General features: G+C 47.9%; 1 protein-coding gene across 1 annotated transcript in view; it reads right to left on the bottom strand.

Annotated features, from left to right (window-relative positions):
• Positions 1 to 3,458: 3,458 nt before the first annotated feature.
• Positions 3,459 to 25,701, bottom strand: part of ARHGAP5 (Rho GTPase activating protein 5) — a 100,938-nt gene continuing 78,695 nt past the window's right edge. The window contains exons 4-7 of the mRNA XM_075330640.1: positions 20,604 to 20,681; positions 14,690 to 14,821; positions 10,869 to 10,974; positions 3,459 to 4,171 (exon numbers count right to left, since the gene is read on the bottom strand). Of these exons, the coding sequence (XP_075186755.1) occupies positions 3,838 to 4,171; positions 10,869 to 10,974; positions 14,690 to 14,821; positions 20,604 to 20,681 (650 nt within the window). The 3' untranslated portion in view covers positions 3,459 to 3,837. The remainder of the gene's footprint in view (positions 4,172 to 10,868; positions 10,975 to 14,689; positions 14,822 to 20,603; positions 20,682 to 25,701) is intronic.

Below are 25,701 nucleotides of genomic sequence, written 5' to 3'. Positions count from 1 at the left end.
CAAAGGAGAAAAAGAACTGGACTGCAGCTCAGTGGTCCAAAGGGTTGTTTTCAGATGATTGGTAAATTTAGCATTTCATTTGGAAATCGCGGTCCCAGAGTCTGGAGGAAGAGTGGAGAGGCCACAATCCAAGCTGCTGAGGTCTAGTGTGAAGTCTCCACAATCAGTGATGGTTTGGGGAGCCATGTCATCTGCTGGTGTAGCTCCACTGTGTTTTAATCAAGACCAAAGTCAGCGCAGCCGTCTACCAGGAAATTGTAGAGCACTTCATGCTTCCCTCTGCCGACAAGCTTTCTGGAGATGGAAATTTCATTTTCCAGCAGGACTTGGCCCCTGTCCACACTGCCAAAAGTACCAATACCTGGTTTACTAACCACAGTATCACTGTGCTTGATTGGCCAGCAAACTCGCCTGACCTAAACTGCATAGAGAATCTATGGAGTATTGTCAAGAGGAAGATGAGAGACACCAGATACAACAATGCAGACGAGCTGAAGGCTGCTATCAAAGCAACCTGGGCTTCCATAACACCTCAGCAGTGCCACAGGCATTGATTAAGGAATTCATGCAAATGAGCCCCGACCAAGTATTGAGGCATTTACTGTACAGACTTTTCAGTAGGCGCCAACATTTCTGCGTGTAAAATCATTTTTTTCAGTGGTCTTATAGAATATTCTAATTTTCTGAGATAATGACTTTTGGGTTTTCATTGGCTGTAAGCCATAATCATCAACATTAACAGAAGCAAACACTTAGAATAGATTCCTCTTTGTATAATGACTCTATATAATATATAGAAATAAATCCCTCTGTGTGTAATGACTATATAATATATAGGAATAGATCTCTCGGTGTATAATGACTCTATACAATATATGTGTTTCCCTTTTTGTGTTGAATTACTGAAATAAATTACCTTTCTGATGATATTCTAATTTATTGCGATGCACCTGTTGTATTTCTGTTTCAGGAGGTGAGCTTTGATTTTTACAAACCTTGTAATAAAAAAAAAATCTGCAGATAATATGCAAATACCTTCCTCACAAACAACAATTCTTTTCTTGATGTAGTTGCACATCCATTACAATGAGGGCTCTGCTCCTCTATACCGACCTATATAAAAATTAGAGGCAGATAGAGTCTTTAAATTTGCTACATAAAAGGAGTACCGACACAAGCAAGATTTAGAAATATATTAAATATTTATTATAGTAAAGTGCTGTAGGGTACAACAGTGAATACATATAAATAGTAGAACCAGAGGGGAGGTGCTGAAGGGGAAATAACCCCACATGTCCCGGAGGAGGGAAAAAAAAAAAAGGATTTTTTCACTCCAAAGTGATCCCTGAAAAACAAACGAAACGGAAGACGAAGCATACCAACGCGAAACACGTGTTGGGACGCCGGTCCCCAGGTGTTTTACCCCGGTGTACTAGTGATCTGGCTTGGTGAGTAGTGCTGCCTTTATTTTGCTACACATGGAAGCTTCATATTCCATGTGAGCTTGTGGTTCATCTTGATGCAGCTCCACTTATTGGCCTGGGCAATTGCCCACAGTTTTTCAGGGATCACTTTGGTGATCCTCTTTGATCCTCTTTTTTTTCTCCTTCTCCGGGACATGTGGGGTTATTTCCCCTTCAGCACCTCCCCTCCGGTTCTACTATTTATATGTGTTCACTGTTGTACCCTACAGCACTTTACTATAATAAATATTTAATATATTTCTAAATCTTGCTTGTGTCGGTACTCCTTTTATGTAGCAAATTTAAAGACTATCTGCCTCTAATTTCTATGATCTATGAGTTGTTGCTTGTACTTATGCAATCTATTTATCGTCCTTGTTTGTCTCAAACAGACCTATATAAGCAGTATACATGTCACAACACAAGAACTGGACCAGTCCGACAAGCAGGCATGGCTGGGAGGGGGAATGTCGGCAATCACTCAGAGGGAAAAAAGGCAAGTAATGTCCTGGAAACAATGTCGATATGATAAAGTAGGCTTGCAATATGAGAAAGTCAACTGGGCTGCAGGGTCGTCATATTACAGAATTGTCAATATCTCACTTTTGAAGTACATATAGTATGAGGAAAAAGACCCCTTACACTTGGATTCGTTTCACACATCTGAATACAGAGCAGTTGAGGGGTCTCCACACCCCAATCCAACAGTTCCATAGACATATGTGACACTGTTGAGTTCATGCCATGTTCATCCACCTCCTGCAACTCAAAAATATTTCCCGGATCCGTACATTCCTTTCCCAAGCAGCTGCAAAAACCCTAGTACATGTCCTTATTATCTCCCGCCTGGATTATTGCAACCGCCTGCTCTGTGGCCTCCCTTCCAACATCTCGCACCCCTACAATCTATTCTAAACTATGCTGCCTGGCTAATCCACCTGTCCCCCCGCTACTCCCCGATCTCTCCTCTTTGCCAATACCTTCACTGGCTTCCCATTGCTCAACGACTCCAGTTCATAACCCTAACCATGACATACAAAGCCATCCATGACCTGTCTCCTCCTTACATCTGTGACCTAGTTTCCCGGTACCTACCCGCACGCAACCTCAGATCCTCACAAGATCTCCTTCTCTACTCCCCTTTCCTCTTCCCACCATCGCATCCAAGATTTCTCCCATGCCTCCCCCATACTCTGGAATGCTCTGCCACAACATATCAGACTCTCACCCACCTTGACAAGCTTCAAAAGGAACCTGAAGACCCATCTCTTCCGACAAGCCTACAACCTGCCGTAACCCTCAGTCTGATATAACGCCGCACAATTAGCTCTACCCTAATCTACTGTATCCTCATCTATCCCTTGTAGACTGTGAGCCCTCACGGGCAGGGTCCTCTCTCCTCCTGTCCCAGTCTGTGCATTGTATTGTTTATGATTATTGTACTTGTCCATGCTTTCTATACCCCTTTCACATGTAAAGCACCATGGAATAAATGGTGCTATAATAATAATAAATAATAATAATAATGTCGGAAGACATGGCCTCCGAACATTACGGCCCATGAATGTCAGACATTTGAATCTGGTCTTATTGCACATAAGTATCCTAGAACAAGTTGACTTTTTTTTTTTAGTTAGGCTCGAAACTTACTTGTGAAAAATAAAAAAAAAAATTACATTTCTAATGAAAACTACACAGTGAAATATCAACAGTGCCCAATTAAGGAAGACTAGTGTTCATGCAGCCCCGCTCCCTCATGTAGACCAAAACATTGCTTCAATGGATGGATGTTTATTCCTCAAATATGTAAACATTTATATATGTACATACAATTATTACTTTGTATCATTTACAAGATAAGCTCCATTCCAAGCACCGCCAGCAAAGAATCCATAACCCACCCCACTGCCAGGCTCCCACACGCACCCACACATGCCCACGTCTGCACACCACGGATGCTTTGACACCAAAATAAATCTCAGCCTGCAGCCGGGCTGTGAAAGCACTAATGCTTCATAAATGATTTATTTCTGTAAATTTAATTAGATTTTCTATAGAAAAGGACCATTTTTGTTTATTCTGTGTTTAATCTTCTCTTCTATAAGTATGTTTAGGACACTTGAAGAAGTGTATAGTATTTATATAGAAGTTCCATGCAGCAGCAAAATTCACAAACAAGGCCTGCCACAGATCCATCTCTTTCTAGACGCTCCGAAGGGTTTAAAAAAATACAAACAAAAGATTGAGAACTAAAAGTAGTCAGATCCGTCCGTGTCGTTAACCTCTTACTACAGGTGAAGTTAGTTTCCTGTATCACTGTTTTCCAGTAAGGACCTGGGGATATTAAATAAACCAGTACAAAAGCTGCGCCCCGTTATATGATCCCCAGGGGGTCGGCTTGCAGTGCGGGCTGTAGTAGTTGTGGCTGGAGAGGCGGCGGTAACTGCAGAGGGACTAAAGGTGTTGCGAGTGGCCCCGGACTGGAGTGCTGTGCTGACGGAGAGCTGGTGACGCTGGGAGAGTCCACAATATCACCCTCGTAGAAGAAAAACTGGCACTGCTGAATGAAGTTTTCTATGACGGATTGGTGGTTCTTCGTGGTAGAAAAAAATTCCTTGTTCTCAAAATCCGGGCGCATGAGAGTTGGCCAGAAGCAAATGGAAAGGTTATCTGCAGTCATCAGGTTGGTCTTGCTGTGTTGACTAACCCTAAAAATAATGAAAGACATTATTAATCATTAAATAATCATCTGTTGGGAAATCTGTTAACCCCTTCCCAATCACTACATATTGCCAGGAAGCACTTGCCGTAAAGTGACACATTTTGCCTGTACATTGACAATGCGGCTCAGGAGATTAGAGTGCACAATTTACAGTGGAAGCCGGCTATAGAGAGATAAATCCAGGTCCTTTACCCCGTTATACACACCCTCAGGTTGGATCTATTAAGCTCACAGAGGCTTTCGTAATTTCCAATAGTACATATCAATGACTAAGTGTCTGAAGAAGTTCCTTTCAGCATAGCATGACTATAGGACTGGGCTGTGCGCAGCAAGCTTTACTAGCCAGGATAGATGTGTCACCGTGCTTATCTGGGTGTGCCACTAATCATTTCAGTCACTATCTGAAAACCTGTTTGTACTCAAAAATAAATTCTGCAGTAAGCATAGTCTGTCCAGGGTTGGCAATTCATATCTGCCATAAAACAGTGACACTGGGTGAAGTGGTCCATTATGGTGCAGATTACTAGAAAGTTGCAAAAGAAATAGAAAATAATCCCTCAGTCATTGAATGGCCAACCCCTCTAGCTCTGACAGCCCTGTCGTTGTAATGCCCTGTCCATCACTAACGGACCTCAGCAGACACATGCAATACACGCACGTATGGCAGCACCCATGGAATAGGGGAGCATCGGTCAGCTACTTAAAGGGGTGGTTCACTACTCTGTAATAGAGGCCACATCGATGTAAAGCTCATAGGGAGGGATTTTTCTAAATACCTTGTTTAGCCAATTCTGCCTGATTGGCGCTATAGCGGTCTGCTCATCCCCATGAAGTGACCCCCGGGCTACATGACCTCTGAGATCCAGTGATGTCACATCAACTTCTAGTCGACCCGGCATCACCGAGCTCAGCCCCAGTCTTCCTGAGTGATGGGGCTGTGGGTGGTGTTTCACCACTCGTCACAGCCCAGTATGTTGCGTGCTCTCTACTTTGCTGCAGAATGCCGCAAGCAGGTGCGATGCTGGGTTGTGACGAGTGAAGAAACGCTGCCAACAGCCCAGTCACTCAGGAAGACTGGGGGCCGGCCGCGGTGATTTCAAGTCAGTTGACGTGACATCCCCGGATCTGAGAGGTCACTGAGCCTGGGGGTCACTTCATGGGGATGAGCGGACGGTAAGAGCGCCGCTCAGAGGCAGAATTAACTGAACCAAGGTATTTAGAAAATGCCTTCCATATCAGTTTCATGAAGATGTGGCCGCTATTGCAGAGTAGTGAAGAACCTCTTTAAGAGCAATCCATTCTTTTGGGCAACTTTTCTAAAAACCTGGAAAATCCCTTTAAATATTACAGCAATGAGAAATGTAGCACAGCCTCTTTGAAATCCATGGTTTACCAATGTGGATATTAAAAAACACAAATGTGGTTGTTAGAAGGTCTTAAAATTATGTGAACACAGCCTCAGACAAAACATGACAAATTTCAGAGTCATTATTTATCAAAATCTAGACCAAGATACAGTAGCAGTTACTGAAAAATTAAGTGCACCCTTAAAGTTCTATAGAAATTAAATAGGCAAGTGGCAGCCAGGTTCTGCTAACCAAATGCCCTTGGATAATTATTCATCAGAGAGCGTGAACAATTTGGAGTCCATCATCTACAGTGAGAAAAATTATTCTCATGAGGAAAACATTCCAAACATGTGACAATCTTCCCAGGAGTGGTTGTCCCAGCAAATCCACCCCAAGACCAGACCATGCAAATTGCAAAAACCCAAGAGCTAGAGTTCAGACTCTAAAGGTCTCAGCACATTATGTTCATGAGTTAGAAAAAGGCTGAACAAGTATGGCTTGTTTGGAAGCATTGCCAGGAGACTCTAAAAAAAAAACAAAACGTGGCAGCATGCTTTGGAGGCTCATCAACTTGCCATATTGAATGCCCAACATTACTCTATTGGGTTTTGTGGATGGTGAAGGAACATCAGGTGCCAAAAGGAGTTCTGGCATAGACGTCTCCATAACTTCCTAACCTATACTACTTAGTGGGCTCTGATCGGTAGAAGAATAAAGGAAAGGAGAATGGTACAAATCCTAACTGTACTTAAAAGGGGTTGTCCACCACTTGGGCAACACCTTCTCAATCCCTCTGGTGCAGTTACACTGCTGTCAACACTGGCTCTCCCTGGGATCATGTGACATCCCTGTGGCCAATCAGTATTGGCTTCAGTCCCCGCGCCTAAGGACGTAATGGACATCTGGAGGAAGTGAGAACAGACGCAGCTCTCACTTTCTCCCCGATGTGTCCGATTTGTCAAAAGGAGGGAATCGGGAAACCAACACTGATTAGCTCCATGGATCATGTGCCATATTGGCATATGATCCCTAGGAGAGCAAGTGAAGACACAACTGGAATGGCCTATCCCAGAGGGGGAATAAGTGCTATTATTTTATTGGAGGCAAAGATAGGGATTGAGAAGGGATTGTTCGAGTAGAGGACAACCACTTACAGTCTTTCAGCTGCAAGAGGAATTTGATGCCCTCACACCGACTTCTCTAAGTTTTGGCAGCCTCGACACCCTCATCAGGCTGAGCTAGAAGTGACGGTGGCCTGGACCTGAATAGTACAATACACAGCACTTACAGTGCAGTCACTTCAGCAGGGGTCATGTACATATAATACCGGTGACTTCCAGGTTTACTATTTTCAAGATATTCAGTATAAAGTAAAGAATAATTAAAAAGGCACAAGACCCACAGAAGGAGGGAAAAAAGATTTTTGAGAAGGTACCCCATCTTTTACTGAGTGAGCCACAAAGCTTGTCACATCTGTACCTCATTGGTTATATAGAACGCCTCCATTCCTTTATCATATAGGGCTGAGGGATGATAATCACAATCTGCACATCTGCTCCACATGTCGTGGTCCTGGCCACAACCAGAAAGGTTTTGGAAAGGAGTAACAGACATAATTAATAACATCTATTCTGTAACTGTTTCCCTCAGGACCTCGGAGCGTATACTGGGGTATGTGGAGGCCTCAAATTTATTGAGAAGATAAGCTAGCTATTGACTCTGGAGAATGGAGTGCTAAATGAGTAAGGCACTGATTCTAACAGACGGCGGATGTGATGATTTGTCTTATCGCATTCTCTATGTGTTACACACACCTTTTTTCTGCTATCTGCTGGGCTATTACCAAACTGGTGCAGTTTAAAATATATGTTCTGTATGTGGGGATTTAGTTTTTTGCACAGGGAATAGTAGTCTGTATCGTCTATATTTTTATAATATGCGTAAAGTTTTTTAATATAAAACCCCCAACAATTTAAAAAGTTTGCAAAGTAAACCACAAGACATCTGGAACAATGAACCGTATTTTTCGGATTATAAGACGCACTTTTCCTCCCAAAAGTTTGGGAGCAAAATGAGGGGTGCATCTTAAAATCCGAATATAGCTTACTGGGGGGGGGGGGCTGTCTGTGCGGCGATTGGGTGCTTTCGGGTGGCCGGGTGCCCGTGGCTGTGTGCGGGCACCCGGGTGCCAGTCGGTGCTGGCTGTCTCTCTGTCCTGGAGGCTGGCTGCCTCTGTGTGTGGGCGAGCGGCTGTGCAGCAGGTGTCCCAGTTTCAAAATGATGGCGCCGGGAGTCAGCGTGTGCGCAGATGGAGCCCTTGGATGAGCTTTCCATCTGCGCATGCGCCGCTCCAGGCGCCATCATTTGAACAGAGACCGCGGACAGACTGGGACACTCACCGCACCGGCCTGCTCCACCACTCACCTGCTGCCACTACTGACCCACTGCAGCTGCTGCCACTGACCGCTGCTGCCACCACGACCCGCCTTGGCTGCCAGCACAACCTCTGCCTCATGTGACCTCGCTTCACCACCACTGCTGCCCCCCTCCGGAAAGACAACACCAAATTATTAGATGGACGCCATTTTTATTTTTTTTTACTTTTTTTTTTCTCTCTAAATTTGGGGTGCATCTTATAATCCGGTGCGTCTTATAAAACGAAAAATACGGTACTTTATACAGAAGAAACCAAAGTGGAGAGGTTTGGTTATATAATGTCCTACACCACATTTGGTGAAAAAAAAAATCCCCACAGCATTATCAGTACAAACACCTCCTAGCAATTATTAGACACACTGGTGGAGAAGTGATCATTTCAAGTGCTTTTGCAGCCAAAGGACCCGGGCACCCTGCAGTCATTGAATGGACTATGAACTCCTCTGTATACCAAAGTATTCTAAAGTCAAATATGAGGCCATCGATCCAACAGCTAAAACTGGGCCGAAACGGAGAAATGCAAGGTGACAATGATCCGGAGCAACCAGAAAATCTACATCAGAATGGATGAAAATAAAAGATTCAAAGACTTGCCCAGTAATAGTCCAGACCTCAAACCAGTTACATGTTATAATGGCAGCCTAAAGAGGAGCGCTCACCACATTTTTCATGTTGAACTGGACACAGAATGTAAAAGTGGCTGCAGAGCTGAATTAAATGTTTTTTTTTTCCTTTTATTTTGTCTAGTTGTGGAGATATTGGCCAAGTATTTTCCACCTTTAAGTCCAAGTGAGTGTTGTCAGACAGTTTCCAATGGGGGCGTGTACTTTTTCTTCCTGTATGCTGCTGACCAATCATAAGCAGGAGGCAACACAAAGAAAAGAAGAACGTGTTCCCACCATATCTTGGAGCAGGTTTCTCAGTGTGCGAGATGTAGCAATACAGCCCAGGTCTCCTGGTCTAACCTCCTGCATGAATAGAAGGTCTCCTGGTCTAACCTCCTGCATGAATAGAAAGTACAGATGACTAAATATTTAAGAAAAGATCCCTGTGGGGGGAGGGACAGCACAGCTGAGTTTAGCTGTGACACATTACAAACCCTTCACTGTCAGATCTGCTGTACTGTTCCTTGCCCACACTGCCTGTCCAGAGAAGTGTCAGTGCCACACTTATGTCTGTTGTGCTCAATTTGTACTGGCTCTGCAGTGAGATCAGACTGGGGTGTCATAACTCACACACAGAATTAGTCCAGGACAGACAGGTCTCTCCTGCATGAGATGTAATGACACCCTGGTCTCACTCCAGAGCAAGTATAAGTCCACGAGCGATTTTCACTCGCACCAGTGTTAATCAATGAGCCACTTTAATTTGTCCTGTTTTTTTCTCCACACAAATCGGTACAATCACAGCATGCTGCGTTTTGTTGCGAGTCTCAGCTCTCGCACTCCCATGCAAGCCTATGGGAGCGAGAAAAATATTGCAATACGAATGGCATACGCATGTCATACAGTTGGCATATGCACGTCACACGGATCCTTGGTATGAAAAATCTACAGACTCGCATACCTCTTGCATGGTACTCACATGACACTCACCCCACTTTTCTGGGCAAGTATCGCAGAGATTATTTATTCGCAAGTGGAAAAGAGCCCTAAGGCTGGAGCCACACGGGGATTACTGCGATCTCCTCACATGATACTCGTCTCTTGCTGGCAGTACAGCAGAGCCGAGTGTCATGCGAGTGTCCCTGCGACTGAGGTCTGACCGTGCTATCGGACCTCAGCTGTGGAGGGCGGGCCGGCGCCGAGGAGAGGAGGGAGGGATTTATCTCCCTCTCTCCTCTGTTGTCGGTTATTGCCATTCTCGCACTGCACTCGCGGTACACCGGTGTACCGCGAGTGCAGTGCGATTTTTCTCTTGCCCCATACACTTGAATGGGTGCAAGAGAAAGTCTTGCATTACAATTGCAGCATGCTGCGATTGTTCTCTCGGTCCGATTAGGGCTGAGAAAATAATCGCTCATGGGTGCTGACACACAGGCTAATATTGGTCCGAGTGAAATGCGATTTTTTTATTGCACTCCACTCGCACCGATTTTCCGTGTGGCTTACTGACACTCAGTAATCAACAGCAATGACAGAAGGGTTTATAATGTGACACAGCTAAACTCTGCTGCACTGCCACTCCTCCACACCGCCTCAGAAGGTTAGAGCAGGAGATCAAGGCTGTGTCATTACATGACACACTGAGAAACCTGCTGTAGTCTTTGATGGGGGGTGTTTTTTTCTGCTGTGTGTTGCTACCTTCTTATGATTGGTCAGCATCATACAGGGAGAAGTACACGCCCCCAGTGAAAACTGACATTCATTTATTTAAGAAACAAAATAAAAAAATAATCTACTCCGCAGCCACCATTACAGCCTGTGCCCAGTTCAACATAAAAAAATGTGGTGAAATGTCCTCTAAGATCTGCGCATAAACAAATGCCCACAAACCGCAATGAACTTTAGCAACATTCAAAAGAAGAGTGGCCAAAATCCCTCCAGACTGAAAGTCATAAGACAAACAAATACTTCAAGTTATTGATACCAAAGCTTGTTCTACAAGCTAGAGATTCATGGGGTGTTCTTTATTTTTCGCAAACATTTTTTTTTGTGTAGTTTGTTACATAATGACACTGTGATTTGTCATGTGTTGTCGTTCATCTAACACAGCTTTTATGACATTTTAAGACCTTCTAAGAACCAGGTTTTTTGTATTATGTTCCAATATATAAATCTATAGAATTCAAACAGGGTGTACTTAGTTTTTTTTGCACTGAATTTAAGCAACCAGTGATGTAAACTATAAAGTCTGGGGATTCCAGTGCTATATGTTCCCATTTCCAAATACACTCACCTGTTCAAATGAGATATGATGTATTTCAAGACTTCATAGTTGACAGAAGGAAAAGTCCGTAAAATAGTCTTCAAGACGTGAAGCCTCTCCATCCTGTCCTGGATTTCTAGAGGTTAAGAAAACAGGGGGCTTTTTTAGATCAAGAGAAGCGTTCAGTTATGCCTTACAAGACAAGACGTACATTATAATACATCTACTTGTGTTATCAAGTCACCAAGAAATTGTATTCACTCATTCTGTGGTTAAAGTGGATTCTGGAAACTTCTATTTAATTGCTGAATATAGAGTTGACATACTCCATAGCGCGGTACAGAGATCATCATTATCTTTACCAGTCACTCATTTTAATTGGATAGGGAAGCGTTCTGATGATATGGGTCGATGTAACACCGGATGTAGGCTACGCATCTACTCCTGGTTAGCGGTTTGGAAGGAAGGGAAGCGGTCACTTTGGAAAGAGTAATAACGGGATTTGAGCCATATAATAGATATGAGGCTAGACAGAAATGTTATTATAAGAAGTCTTTAGCTTTTTGGTTCACTTGCAGGTAATTCTATTACACAGTACTAAATTTAGTTATTCTAAGATCTACTCTTAAGGCCACAAAAGGCCCAAAGTCACTTCAGTAATCACGTGATATCCTTACCCGAGACACAGGACCATGACACAGAGCGCGTAATGTGCTGGACCCTTTTTAGTAGTCTCAGTATAGTCTGACAGATTTAGGCTAGTTTCACACTTGCGTTCAGCGGAGTCCGTCACTATGGAGAATAGCGCAGTCCGTTAACGCACTGCGCTATTCTCCATAGACTTGTATGGACAACGCACTGTAACGCAAGTGTCTGCGTTGCATCCGCTGGACGACGCAGCGTCGTTATTTTGACGCTGCGTCGGGTGGAAGGAACGCAGCATGTAACTTTTTTTGAGCAGCGGAATCCTCTGGATTCCACTGCGCATGCTCTCTCTGGCTCCCTCCACCCGTAACCAGTGTACACATCGGGAAACCAAGGAACCCTGGTTACGTGTGCCGGGAGCCCGACACTTCGCTGCTCGGCTCCGCCCCCTCCCGCACTCCGTATGTATATACACACACACACACACTCACCTATCCCCCAGCGATGCAGTCCCCGCGGCACTGACGTCCTTCACCATGGCCCCGCTCGGCTCCACCTACTTCGCACACCGCCCCCCGCCCCCCGCACACATTGTCGGCGATCACCCAGCGGCTGGCTACTCTGAGTGATCAGCTGATCACCCGGCGGCCGGCTACGGGGAGTGATCAGCTGATCACCAGGCGGATTGCGATATTTTGTACGATCCGTAGCATTGCGTTGTGCCACTATATGCAACGCATCCGTTGCATGCGTCACACAACGCAATGCTACGGATCCCGTCCAACGCAGGTGTGAAACTAGCCTTACCTAAATAATCGAGGATATATACATTGAGTAACTACCTCTGGTGTATGATGTCGGGGAGGCCTTATTAGGATGGTTTCACACATCCGGCTTTTCGCCGGATTCGGCGCACTACAGTACAGTGTATACAGTACAATGGCGGTGTGACAAGCTTCGGTCACGTGCTGTCATGTGACCCAGAACTTGCCGCGTTGCCATTGTACTTATAAACAACATCTGAACAAGTGGGGGAAATTTTTGGTGATCACATCCGATCACCATAACCCCCTATATAGGACAACAAGGGTAATAAATCCCCGGTAGAGACTCCATAAATATCAAAAGACCAAAAAAGGACGAGTCACTGACACTACCTTAATGCAAATGAGTATACAAAGTTTAATAATCAGTTGTATAAAAGACACAGATTAAAAAAGGTTCAAAAGAGTGCTGGAGAGGATACAAAAAGAGAAGAACTGCACACCTATGCTGAATAAATGCAAAAGTACATCAAGTACTGGCTGGGAACCTGTGTCACAAAGTGATAACTCTGAGAATAGCTCTAAGACTGCAATAGTTACCCTATAAACCAAGTGGCGTGCAACGTAGTGCAAAAATACTGTGCAGAGAGATGGTACAAAAAGTGCCCAATGCACATGCACTATGCTAGACTAAAGTAAGGAAGGGGAGAGAATTCGCCCCTAGCACAATAAAAGTAACCAGAGGGATTGCAGGTCAGAAAAATAAACAAGGACACATACCCATAATAACCGGATCAGCAAAGGTGAAGTGCAGCTACACAGACCCCATTGGTTTATATTGCAACTATTGCAGTCTTAGAGCTATTCAAATTTTCATTATTCATATATTCATATATACAAAAATATCAGAAATTTGACAAAAAGGTCTAAATTTTCAAACTTTTAATGATTATCCCTTTATTCCAGATAGTCACACCTCGAAAAATAGTTAATAAGTAACATTTCCCGCTGTCGGCCTCAGCACGTCTGTAAAATGTGCTTTTATGTTGTTAGAAGTTTTAAAATTATAGCAGTCATTTTTCATTTTTTCAAAGAAATTTGCAATTTACTTATTTTTTTCAGGACTCTCATTTTTGAAGCGACTATTATGGACCTATATATTGTCAACCACCCCAAATGATACCATTTTAAAAATAGCACCCCCCCAACATATTCAGAACAGCTGTCAGGTAGTTTATTAACCCTTCCACTGCTTTTCAGGAATTAGTGCAAAGTGGCAGGACAGGAAAGATAAATCTTAAATTTACCACCTACATGTTGCTGTAGGAACAAGCCCCTATAGCCGGCAGATGTGAAGGCTGTTATGTAGACCATCAGGACCACACAGTCATGACCGAAGGTGCCGATGGGGTTAAAGGGAGCCCCCACACTGAACCATCTAGATGCTGTAGACAGTATAGACAGCAGCATCTAAGGGGTTAAAGGGAACCTGTCATCACTTTTTTTGGCCTATAAGCTGCGGCCACCACCACCGGGCTCTTATATACAGCATTCTAACATGCTGTATATAAGAGCCCAGGCCACTGTGTAAAACAAAACAAACAAAAAAAAAAAAAACAACTTTATAATACTCACCTAACAGTCGCTCTGCGATGGATTGTAGTCAGATGGGTGTCTTCGTCCTCCCTCCGGTGCTGGCGCCTCCTCTTTCGGCCATCTTCGTCTTCCATCTGAAGCCTGTGTGCATGATGCGTCCTACACACTCGCCGGTCTCGCGCAGGTGCACAATACTTTGATCAAAGTGCGTCTGCGCAGGACCTCAATGTCCTGTGTGGATGACGTCGGACGTGTCATGCACGCCGGCTTCAGAAGGAAGAGCAAGATGGCTGAAGGAGGAGGTGCCGGTCCCGGAGTACGGCGCCAATATCCGACTGTTGTGCACCGGAGTGACCTTCTAGGTGAGTATTATAAAGTGTTTTTTATGTTCTACACAGCGGCCTGGGCTCTTATAACAGCATTCTAACATGCTGTATATAAGAGCCCAGTGGTGGTGGCCACAGCTTATAGTCACCAAAACTGGTGACAGGTTCCCTTTAAACAGCCATGGGCGGTGCAAACACCGATCATAACTGATGCAGCAGTTGTCAGCTGTAGTGTACAGCCGGCAGCTGCTGCATTTTCACCAGTCGGAGGATACTATTCACTTATATTTCAAGACGTACTGCTGGTCACTAAGGGGTTAAACATTTTTTAACAAAAATTTTTTATTGACGTGAACCCAGGTTCTGTTTCTGATGACCCGTTCTCTTTAACCATAACATTTTGCATTGGCTGTCCTGATGGTATGATTACTTTATGTCTGACTGCGGCCATATCAGGGGTCAGAGGCCGGATTATCGGACAGTTACTGGATCTGTGTGTAGAGATTACCATTATACTTACTGGAAGCCTCCAGAAGCTCAGGGTGATGAATATATGGTATAAGAGGGGCCGGCAGGTCAGCAAAAAATGCTTTAAGAGCACCGGCCACTGCATTTACATTGACCTCCATGGACGCCAAGTTCAGACTGTTCTCTGAAAAACAAATGGGACACAGCACAGTGTATGAGCAAACAACGGCCACAGCTCAGAAAGACAAACAGTTTCCAGATCATCAAGGTGCAAAGATTGTTATATAGCCTGAACACCAGCGCTATCACCAACAACGGATATACTACAGTGATAACAGCCAGAGGTGGCAGGTCAGAAGAGGAGCAGGCAAGGGAACAGATGCACAGGTAACCGTCTGTAAAGGGGAGGGCAAAACAACACCATGGGATTGGATATGTAAAAGATAAAACGCAGTCATACTCCTCTACCAGCAGACACCTGGACCCAGCCTGCGCAGAGACAGGAAGTGGTGCTGACACCTTTCCATCAGATCGGCTGCAGCGGTCTGATGACTGATGGAATGGTTACATCACTGCTTTCAGACTTTATGTAAAAGCACAGAGCGGGCTGCACTTACACTACATTTTTTTTAGCATGCGTCATGAACGTTTTTTTGCTGTAAAAGTGGATCCTGTTTTTACAAAGAAAAATGCATGCAAACGCAAGTGTTATTTTACAGGATCCTGCCACTTGAAGTTTATGGGCGGGCATTGGAGTCATGTGATCGGGAGTGAGGGGAACTGAACGTGACAGACTGGGAGTCGGCATCTGACAGCTGCGGAGCGAAAGGGAGGGAGGGGAGAGAGGGGGGGAGAGCGAGAGGGAGGGGGGGAGAGCGAGAGGGAGGGGGGGGGAGAGCGAGAGGGAGGGGGGGGGAGAGCGAGAGGGAGGGGGGGAGAGCGAGAGGGAGGGGGGGAGAGCGAGAGGGAGGGGGGGAGAGCGAGAGGGAGGGGGGGAGAGCGAGAGGGGGGGGGGGGGGAGAGCGAGAGGGAGGGGGGGGAGAGCGAGAGGGAGGGGGGGGGAGAGCGAGAGGGAGGGGGGGGGAGAGCGAGAGGGAGGGGGGGGGGAGAGCGAGAGGGAGGGGGGGGGGGAGAGCGAGAGGGAGGGGGGGGGAGAGCGAGAGGGAGGGGGGGGGAGAGCGAGAGGGAGGGGGGGGAGAGCGAGAGGGAGGGGGGGGAGAGCGAGAGGGAGGGGGGGGAGAGCGAGAGGGAGGGGGGGGAGAGCGAGAGGGAGGGGGGGGGAGAGCGAGAGGGAGGGGGGGGAGAGCGAGAGGGAGGGGGGGGGAGAGCGAGAGGGAGGGGGGGAGAGCGAGAGGGAGGGGGGGGAGAGCGAGAGGGAGGGGGGGGAGAGCGAGAGGGAGGGGGGGGGAGCGAGAGGGAGGGGTGGGGGGAGAGCGAGAGGGAGGGGTGGGGGGAGAGCGAGAGGGAGGGGGGGGGAGCGAGAGGGAGGGGGGGGGGAGAGCGAGAGGGAGGGGGGGGGGAGAGCGAGAGGGAGGGGGGGAGAGCGAGAGGGAGGGGGGGGGAGAGCGAGAGGGGAGGGGGGGGGAGAGCGAGAGGGAGGGGGGGGGGAGAGCGAGAGGGAGGGGGGGGAGAGCGAGAGGGAGGGGGGGGAGAGCGAGAGGGAGGGGGGGGGAGAGCGAGAGGGAGGGGGGGAGAGCGAGAGGGAGGGGGGGGGGAGAGCGAGAGGGAGGGGGGGGGGAGAGCGAGAGGGAGGGGGGGGGGAGAGCGAGAGGGAGGGGGGGGGGAGAGCGAGAGGGAGGGGGGGGGAGAGCGAGAGGGAGGGGGGGGGAGAGCGAGAGGGAGGGGGGGGGAGAGCGAGAGGGAGGGGGGGGGGAGAGCGAGAGGGAGGGGGGGGGGAGAGCGAGAGGGAGGGGGGGGAGAGCGAGAGGGAGGGGGGGGGAGAGCGAGAGGGAGGGGGGTGGGAGAGCGAGAGGGAGGGGGTGGGAGAGCGAGAGGGAGGGGGGGGAGAGCGAGAGGGAGGGGGGGGGAGAGCGAGAGGGAGGGGGGGGAGAGCGAGAGGGAGGGGGAGAGCGAGAGGGAGGGGGAGAGCGAGAGGGAGGGGGAGAGCGAGAGGGAGGGGGAGAGCGAGAGGGAGGGGGAGAGCGAGAGGGAGGGGGAGAGCGAGAGGGAGGGGGGAGAGCGAGAGGGAGGGGGGAGAGCGAGAGGGAGGGGGGAGAGCGAGAGGGAGGGGGGGAGCGAGAGGGAGGGGGGAGAGCGAGAGGGAGGGGGGGAGAGAGAGGGAGGGGGGGAGAGAGAGGGAGGGGGGGAGAGAGAGGGAGGGGGGGAGAGAGAGGGAGGGGGGGAGAGAGAGGGAGGGGGGGAGAGAGAGGGAGGGGGGGAGAGAGAGGGAGGGGGGGAGAGAGAGGGAGGGGGGGAGAGAGAGGGAGGGAGAGAGGGAGGGGGGGAGAGAGAGGGAGGGGGGGAGAGAGGGAGGGGGGAGAGAGAGGGAGGGGGGGAGAGAGGGAGGGGGGGAGAGAGGGAGGGGGGGGAGAGAGGGAGGGGGGGAGAGAGGGAGGGGGGGAGAGAGAGGGAGGGGGGGAGAGAGGGAGGGGGGAGAGAGAGAGAGGGAGGGGGGGAGAGAGAGGGAGGGAGGGGGGGAGAGAGAGGGAGGGGGGGGAGCCGGAGGGGGGGGGGAGAGAGCCAAAGGGGGGGGGGGAAGAGAGCCGGAGGGGGGGGGGAGAGAGCCGGAGGGGGGGGGGAGAGAGAGCCGGAGGGGGGGGGGGGAGAGAGACTGATCACGCCAGGCTGGTTTCTGTCTATCAGCATGCCAGAGTTCACATGCGTTTGCGTGCTGTTTAGTCAGGACCCAGCAATTTGCAGTATTTGGACGCAGCTCAAAATGCGTTTTTGAAAAAAAGTTAAAAAACTGCAAGTCGCTGGATCCTCACTATAACGCTCGCAAACGCAGGTGAACGCATGTTGACGCGAGTCCATTGCAAATGCATTGAAATGAAAACGCATTTGCACTGGATCCGTTTTTGCATTAAAAAAACCCTTCAGGATGCATGTTAAAAAAACGAAGTGTGAAAGCAGCCTTAGTTGGGTGCCAGGAGGTGAATATACTGTAGCTAAGTTTCATTTCTTTCACATATCTATTTCTATGGGCAGTGTTTTCTTTTGCCCGGACCCCCATATAGCAATTAACCCCGAGGCTCAGGAGCCTTATATAGCAAATTTAGTAATGACAACAAATACATGCACAAGACCGCCGACACAAAAACCCTGCAATGTATAAGGCCTGAAAGATGTAAAAATGACATTTATTCTGAAAAATAAATAAAAAGCTGTAGAGGCAGTTTTGGTCATGACACCACCCAAGAGACTGATCGCAATGTTGTATGTACACCCAATGGCATTAATAGAAACGTCAGCTTACCCTGCAAAAAAACAAACACAAAACCCCTCACAGTATGGGCCAAATTGGAGATAATAAAATTCAGTGGGCAGGAAAGTGTTAAAAATGTCAAAGTATAAGGCTAGTTTCAGACTTGCGTTGGATGGGATCCGTAGCATTGCGTTGTGTGACGCATGCAATGGATGCGTTGCATATAGTGGCACAACGCATGCTACAGATCTTACAAAATAACGCAATCCGTTGGTTTTTTTCCTTGTCTTTACACATCTGAGCATGCGCAGTTGTGTAAAGACAGCTGCGTTAATGGAATCCGTCACATGACGCATTCTAACGGAATCCGCCACCATAGGCGTCCATTATAAAAACAACGGACGCCTAACGGATTCCTGCAGGTTGCGTTTTTTTACACTCCGCCAAGCGCAGAAAAACATTACATGCTGCGTTCCATCCGCCCGACGCAGCGTCAAAATAACGACGCTGCGTCGTCCAGCGGATGCAACGCAGACACTTGCGTTACAGTGCGTCGTCCATACAAGTCTATGGAGAATAGCGCAGTGCGTTAACAGACTGCGCTATTCTCCATAGTGACGGAATGCGCTGAACGCAAGTGTGAAACTAGCCTAAGATGTGCCTGTACAATGGCTACATTACTGTGCCATGCCAATCATCACGGGAGGGGGCAGCGGCCGCTCCTCTCCTCTGCAGGGGAATATGCCATCAATACAAGTTACTGGGCCAGGGACACACACCAATGAGGATTTTTGTTGCGTTTACGGTGAAATATAGGTTGTTTTTAAAGAATAATGTAAAGCCCTTGTATATGCCATGTGTATACTTGTAGCTGATGTGCCATTTCTGTGTGGTCTGCTATATTCCTTCCTTCTTCCCCTGTTATAAAGGAACCTGTCCTGTCCTCAAACACTAGTAACCTGACCATACCGGGATAATCTGCAGGTTAAGAGCATCATAAAGCTGTGCGGCTGCACCACTGAAAGCCCTGCTACTGGGAGAAAAGTACATTTATTCCACCCCAGCTGTCGTCAGCTTTCAGTCACAAAGGTGAGCCCTGAGCAGGTGTAAGCACACCCCCTGTACACCTGTACAGCACGCTCTGCACACACACCCTGTACACCTACAGCACGCTCTGCACACACCACCTGTACACCAACAGCACGCTCTGCACACATCCCCTGTACACCTACAGCACGCTCTGCACACACCACCTGTACACCAACAGCACGCTCTGCACACACCACCTGTACACCAACAGCACGCTCTGCACACACCACCTGTACACCAACAGCACGCTCTGCACACACCCCCTGTACACCTACAGCACGCTCTGCACACACCCCCTGTACACCTACAGCACGCTCTGCACACACCCCCTGTACACCAACAGCACGCTCTGCACACACCACCTGTACACCAACAGCACGCTCTGCACACACCACCTGTACACCTACAGCACGCTCTGCACACACCCCCTGTACACCTACAGCACGCTCTGCACACACCACCTGTACACCTACAGCACGCTCTGCACACACCACCTGTACACCAACAGCACGCTCTGCACACACCACTTGTACACCAACAGCACGCTCTGCACAGACCCCCTGTACACCAACAGCACGCTCTGCACACACCCCCTGTACAGCACTCTCTGCACACACCCACTTTACACCTGTACAGCACGCTCTGCACACACCCCCTGTACACCTGTACAGCACGCTCTGCACACACACCCTGTACACCAACAGCACGCTCTGCACACACCTCCTGTACACCTACAGCATGCTCTGCACACACCCCCTGTACACCGACGACACGCTCTGCACACACCCCCTGTTCACTGACAGCACGCTCTGCACACACCCCCTGTACACCGACAGCACGCTCTGCACACACCCCCTGTACACCAACAGCACGCTCTGCACACACCCCCTTTACACCAACAGCACGCTCTGCACACACCCCCTTTACACCAACAGCACGCTCTGCACACACACCCTGGTACACTGACAGCACGCTCTGCACACACCCCCTGTACACCGACAGCACGCTCTGCACACACACCCTGGTACACTGACAGCACGCTCTGCACACACACCCTGGTACACTGACAGCACGCTCTGCACACACACCCTGGTACACTGACAGCACGCTCTGCACACACCCTGGTACACTGACCGCACGCTCTGCACACACACCCTGGTACACCGACAGCACGCTCTTGCTGCCGGTAGTGGAGCATCTTGATAAGAGTGCGGTGAACCTGCTGTAAAAGTTCAAAAGACTGCAACCCTTTAACAGCTCATTTACATATAAAGAAAAAAGTTCTCTCTGGAATAAGACATGAAGTCGTAGATATTAAGGTATCGCTTTATTGCACTTTCCATGAGCTCCATGCCTATACAGACGGTTTTGGAGGGTTGATCCTATGGACAGATTGCCTGTACTCATTTTACCACATAGAGGTGTATAATTTTGCTCTTAAAAAGTAAAAGTGTAAAACGGATGATATAAACAGCAATAACAACCTGAACTATTACCTAATAACAGTACTCACCCTGGTCAAACTGCTTCTGAATATTATCTTGGTCAGTTTTGTATCCGCTCACACGGTATAAACCTTCAGTGCCAAGGCCTAAAATGAAACAACGCAATCAGAAATGGGAACGCTTCTGATGCCGCCTAATGTGGACAAGGTGAAAATAATAAAAGCAGATGTTGAAATTAAATACAAAAAATTATATTAATAAAAACACTATTTACCTACAGATATAGGGTTAATCTGAAGGTAAATGGAGATTAAATCATGTTATGCTGGTTTACTGTAAGGGAGAAACTGAAGATCTTTTCTCCCTGCACCCGCTCACTTCCAGCCAATAGGGTGGTGCAGGGGGATCAATGTCTGATCAGCCAGGGTTCGACACCCCTGCTGCTCTCGGTGCCGGCGGTGGCCAGAAAAGCTCAGATCCGGAGCTGCCCTGCTTTCTGATAGCGGCCACATACTGCACACCCCTCCTATTGATCTGAGTAGTAGGCGGATGTGCAGTACCGGGCTGTGGCCGCTATCAGAAGACGGCGCAGTTCCAGAACATAGCGCAGAAAACTACAGTATATTGTCTGGTTTTCTAATGCGGTTGTATCAAAAGGTCAAAGAAAAGATGAATTGGCTAATGAGGAGTACAATGTTTTGTCTACGCTTACATTGGGATCACTAATTTCTTTTTCATCTTTAGCCAGCAGATGCTTAAAGAGGACCAGCCAACAAGATTTTCCTATATATCTTAAAGCCAGTGCTATACTGGCATTATCATCCTGATTCTATACATACCTGTAGTTGTGAGATCGGAGGTATACTTTCTGAAATATAGGCAAGGAAAGCTTGTGCAATGCACTGTTATTTGACTGATAGCAGCTACAGAATATCTAATAGAGGAAAAAAAAAAGAAGTCTCTGTTATGACAGGGGGAGGAAGGCCAGGGGGAGGAAGGCCAGGGGGAGGAAGGCCAGGGGGAGGAAGGCCAGGGGGAGGAAGGCCAGGGGGAGGAAGGCCAGGGGGAGGAAGGCCAGGGGGAGGAAGGCCAGGGGGAGGAAGGCCAGGGGGAGGAAGGCCAGGGGGAGGAAGGCCAGGGGGAGGAAGGCCAGGGAAGCAGGAATAACTAGCAAAACCTGACCCACCCATTAGATATTCCGTTGCATCTATCAATCAAATAACAGTGCATTTCACCATCTTTACGTGCCTGTATTTCAGAAACTATACATCTGATGTCACAACTAAAAGGTATGTATAGAATCAGTATGATAATGTCAGTATAGCACTGGCTTTAGTTTATATAGGAAAATCCTGGTGCTTAGTCATCTTTAAATTTGCTGTGCAAAGTGGTTGTCCGTGTCCATTTAGAGAACTCCTTTTAAAATACATACTTATGAAGTTTTCTGGGGAATACGGAGTAGTTTTTGGATTAGGACAAAAGATCCATAGTGGGAAACATATGCCCCAATCTGATAGAGGCAGGCTGTACACATGGCGGGGTTATTATATATCATCACACAGTTATTTCCGGTGTAGGACTAGATGACGAGCAGCAGTTTTACTAGTCGGCGTTGTGCTGATCCACTGGGGATCACTTCCAGAACTTCCTTTTCGGAGCAGATGGCCGGTTAAGTGAACACAGATTTGTGCTGGCTTTTCGGAAACCTTCACATGAACAGCAGAATAGCGGGTTCACTCTAATGCTACTGCGGCTTTAAGACGAGCGCAGTGCCCGGCCAAAAAAAGGAACAGATTCTTATCTAGTGAATAGATTTGTGAGACATTGTCCAATACGGTCACATTAGAGTGTGGGCTCTGCACTGCTGCACGATTCGGATACATTCTGACCTAAATATGACTCTACTCAAGGAAGTGGAAACGCCAGATAAGGAGCGAAGAGGAACCGAGAAAAGCTCCCGATAAAGCCAATGGCTGCCTCCCTGCATTTGCTATTTTGGTAGCAGACGTGGTGAACAGGAAAACACGTCCTCTAAATGAGCAAGCAGAACTGAAAGAGGAATATTTTGTGATCCTCCTATATTAACAGAGTTTCCCCTTCATTTCCCCATACACTAAACAACAATGATTGGTGGGAGGTACGCCTCCTAATGGATTCTGCGCATTTTGCAGCAGCCAGGCACCGCCATAAAGAATGGACTTCAGTCCTAGACTAAAGACATTTCTGGCCTAATTTACACCACTTTTGCAGTTTGTGGACCGCGCTCAGTCCCGCTTATCAAAAGGTTTGTGGCTCTTGCGTAACAACATCTAAAAGTTAAACGTTGTGCAAAAACTTTGAAACATTTTTAAGCACTTTTAGGGCCAAAAACAAGTTCAATGAGAACAGTTCATGAGAAAGAATGGGAATTGGAAAATAGTGAAATGAGGGAGAAAAATTGGAGCCAGGATTTGGCGTTTTAGGCCCACTGACAACCTCATGACGGTAGTGGTCAGGAAGCTATGTTATCCAGAGGATGATTTGCATTGGTGCAGCAATATACTGGATTTTTCGTTTCAAAAGACGCAACAGATTATAAGACGCACCCCAAATTCAGAGCAAAAAAATGGGGGGTGGGAATAATAAAAATGGGGGGGGATGCGATGAAGGCTGGGGCAGAGCACATGGTGGTAGGGATGCGACGAAGGCTGGGGCAGAGCATGTGGGTGGTGGTGGGGATGCGACGAAGGCTGGGGCAGAGCACATGGTTGTGGTGGGGATGCGACGAAGGCTGGGGCAGAGCACATGGTGGTGGTGGGGATGCGACGAAGGCTTGGGCAGAGCACATGGTGGTGGTGGGGATGCGACGAAGGCTGGGGCAGAGCACATGGTGGTGGTGGTGGGGATGCGACGAAGGCTGGGGCAGAGCACATGGTGGTGGTGGTGGGGATGCGACGAAGGCTGGGGCAGAGCACATGGTGGTGGTGATGGGGATGCGACGAAGGCTGGGGCAGAGCACATGGTGGTGGTGATGGGGATGCGACGAAGGCTGGGGCAGAGCACATGGTGGTGCTGATGGGGATGGGGATGCGACGAAGGCTGGAGCAGAGCACGCGGTGGTAGTGGTAGGGATGCGACGAAGGCTGGGGCAGAGCACGCGGTGGTGGTGACGCGCGGTGAGGGCTTCAAAACAATGGCGCCCGGAGTCAGCGCATATTGAGCTCTAGGCTCAATGACAAGCAGAGATCTCATCTGCGCAAGCGCCACCTCCGAACGCCATTTTCCTGAAGTCCGCTGGAGGGAGATCAATGGGCCAAAGGCGTCGCTTGCGCAGATAAGAGCTTGAGTCGAGAGCTCGAGTAGAGCGCTCCATCTGACTCCAGGCGACATTATTTGAAGTCCTCACCGCCCGACCCGCAGCGCCAGTCCAGCCGCTGCAGACACCGCACAGCAGCCCCAGCCGCCACCGGAGACCCCGCACAGCGGCTGCAGACACCACACAGCCACCGCAGCCCCTGCACAACCATCGCAGCCCCCTGGCCCTTTGCGACCCCTCTCCACCACCCTGGTATGCTACAGTCAGATTATAAGACGCAAATTTTTGGGAGGAAAAGTGCATCTTATAATCGAAAAATATGGTACGTGGTTCTACATGGGTCTGACATACATCCACCTCCACAGAAACTATACCACAAGATTAAATGATCTGAAAAAGCACAGTAATGGGAGAGATCAGTAATGGTAATTGAAAGATTAAAAGTTCCACTGGTAGTAACTCCATCCGTACAGTTTTGGTAAAGCGTACAACTGGTTTGCAGGAAAGAAGCGAATATAGCAGGAGTCACATTATAATGGTACACTGACTGGACTGCTGCTTTATTCATAGGGTCACAATCTGTGCAGGAATGGACACATTACACTTCCAGGGCTCGGATTCTCGGTAACTGGGCTAACGATTCCATTGCAATCAATGGTTTATATCTCTCAACATCTCCAAAAAATAGATAATGAAAAAAAGCAACTATTATGTGTTGGTCTGGAATAAAAATGTCCAAGCACCTAAATGGTAACAGACAACAAAATCTGGATGATCCAACCCTGGGGGTCCATCAACTAAGCAAAAAGGAAGAGAATAGTAACATTTGCGTGCAAAATCAGACTACGCCGAGTTTGTAGTCTGTTACCATGGAGATGCATTGGCCTGCATGGGGGCCGGAGAAACAAAACTACACATTTTGAACCAAAACACTGAGAAAATAGACAAAAATAGGTTGTGATAGGTAAAAATGGTTGAAATATCAGGTTTTGTTTCTTGTTTTGTAGTCTATAGAAGCTATTGACTGTCCGATGAAAATGCCATCTGTTCAGTACCAGAGCGAAATCCATTTTTTTGGGAAGAAAAAGGAGTGGGGAACTTCCTCTTTCCCGGACATTCATACAGACAGGACTACTAACCTTGACTCAGACAACCCAATCAACCACTAGTAGGAAATCTTGTGGCTAGTGGCCCTGGGGTTTTGTCTCAAGAGCAAATTATGAGGAGTCTGTCAGCAGGTTTTTGCTGTTTAATCTGAGAGCAGCATAATGTAGGGCCCAATAACCATTTTCCAGTGATTTGTCACTTATTAAGCTGTGTATTGTAGTTTCAATACAATCAGTGTTTTATCAGCAGGATATTATCACTAAAGGACTACATCTGATGTGCAAAGCAGTCAGGCTAAGCTGTATAACCCTGCCCCAACCACTGATTGGCAGCTTGAAACCTGTCTGTCAGGGGTGTGGGCGGGGTTATACACAGCTCAGAAATCTTAGATCTGCTACATTTACGTCAGACAAAACAGGGAATCTATTAAAACTACATAAAGCAGCCCAGTACTGTGATATCGGGATTATGCTGACACCTGTGATATCGGGCTTTCTTGACCATTATTATGCTGGCACCTGTGATATCGGGCTTTCTTGCCCATTATTATGCTGGCACCTGTGATATCGGGCTTTCTTGACCATTATTATGCTGACACCTGTGATATCGGGCTTTCTTGCCCATTATTATGCTGACACCTGTGATATCGGGCTTTCTTGCCCATTATTATGCTGGCACCTGTGATATCGGGCTTTCTTGACCATTATTATGCTGACACCTGTGATATCGGGCTTTCTTGACCATTATTATGCTGACACCTGTGA

This window comes from Anomaloglossus baeobatrachus, chromosome 12 (genome assembly GCF_048569485.1).
Source record: "Anomaloglossus baeobatrachus isolate aAnoBae1 chromosome 12, aAnoBae1.hap1, whole genome shotgun sequence".
Taxonomy (NCBI): Eukaryota; Metazoa; Chordata; class Amphibia; order Anura; family Aromobatidae; genus Anomaloglossus; species Anomaloglossus baeobatrachus.
Note: the sequence above shows the minus strand (reverse complement) of the source record. Positions and strands in the feature narration are given on the sequence as shown.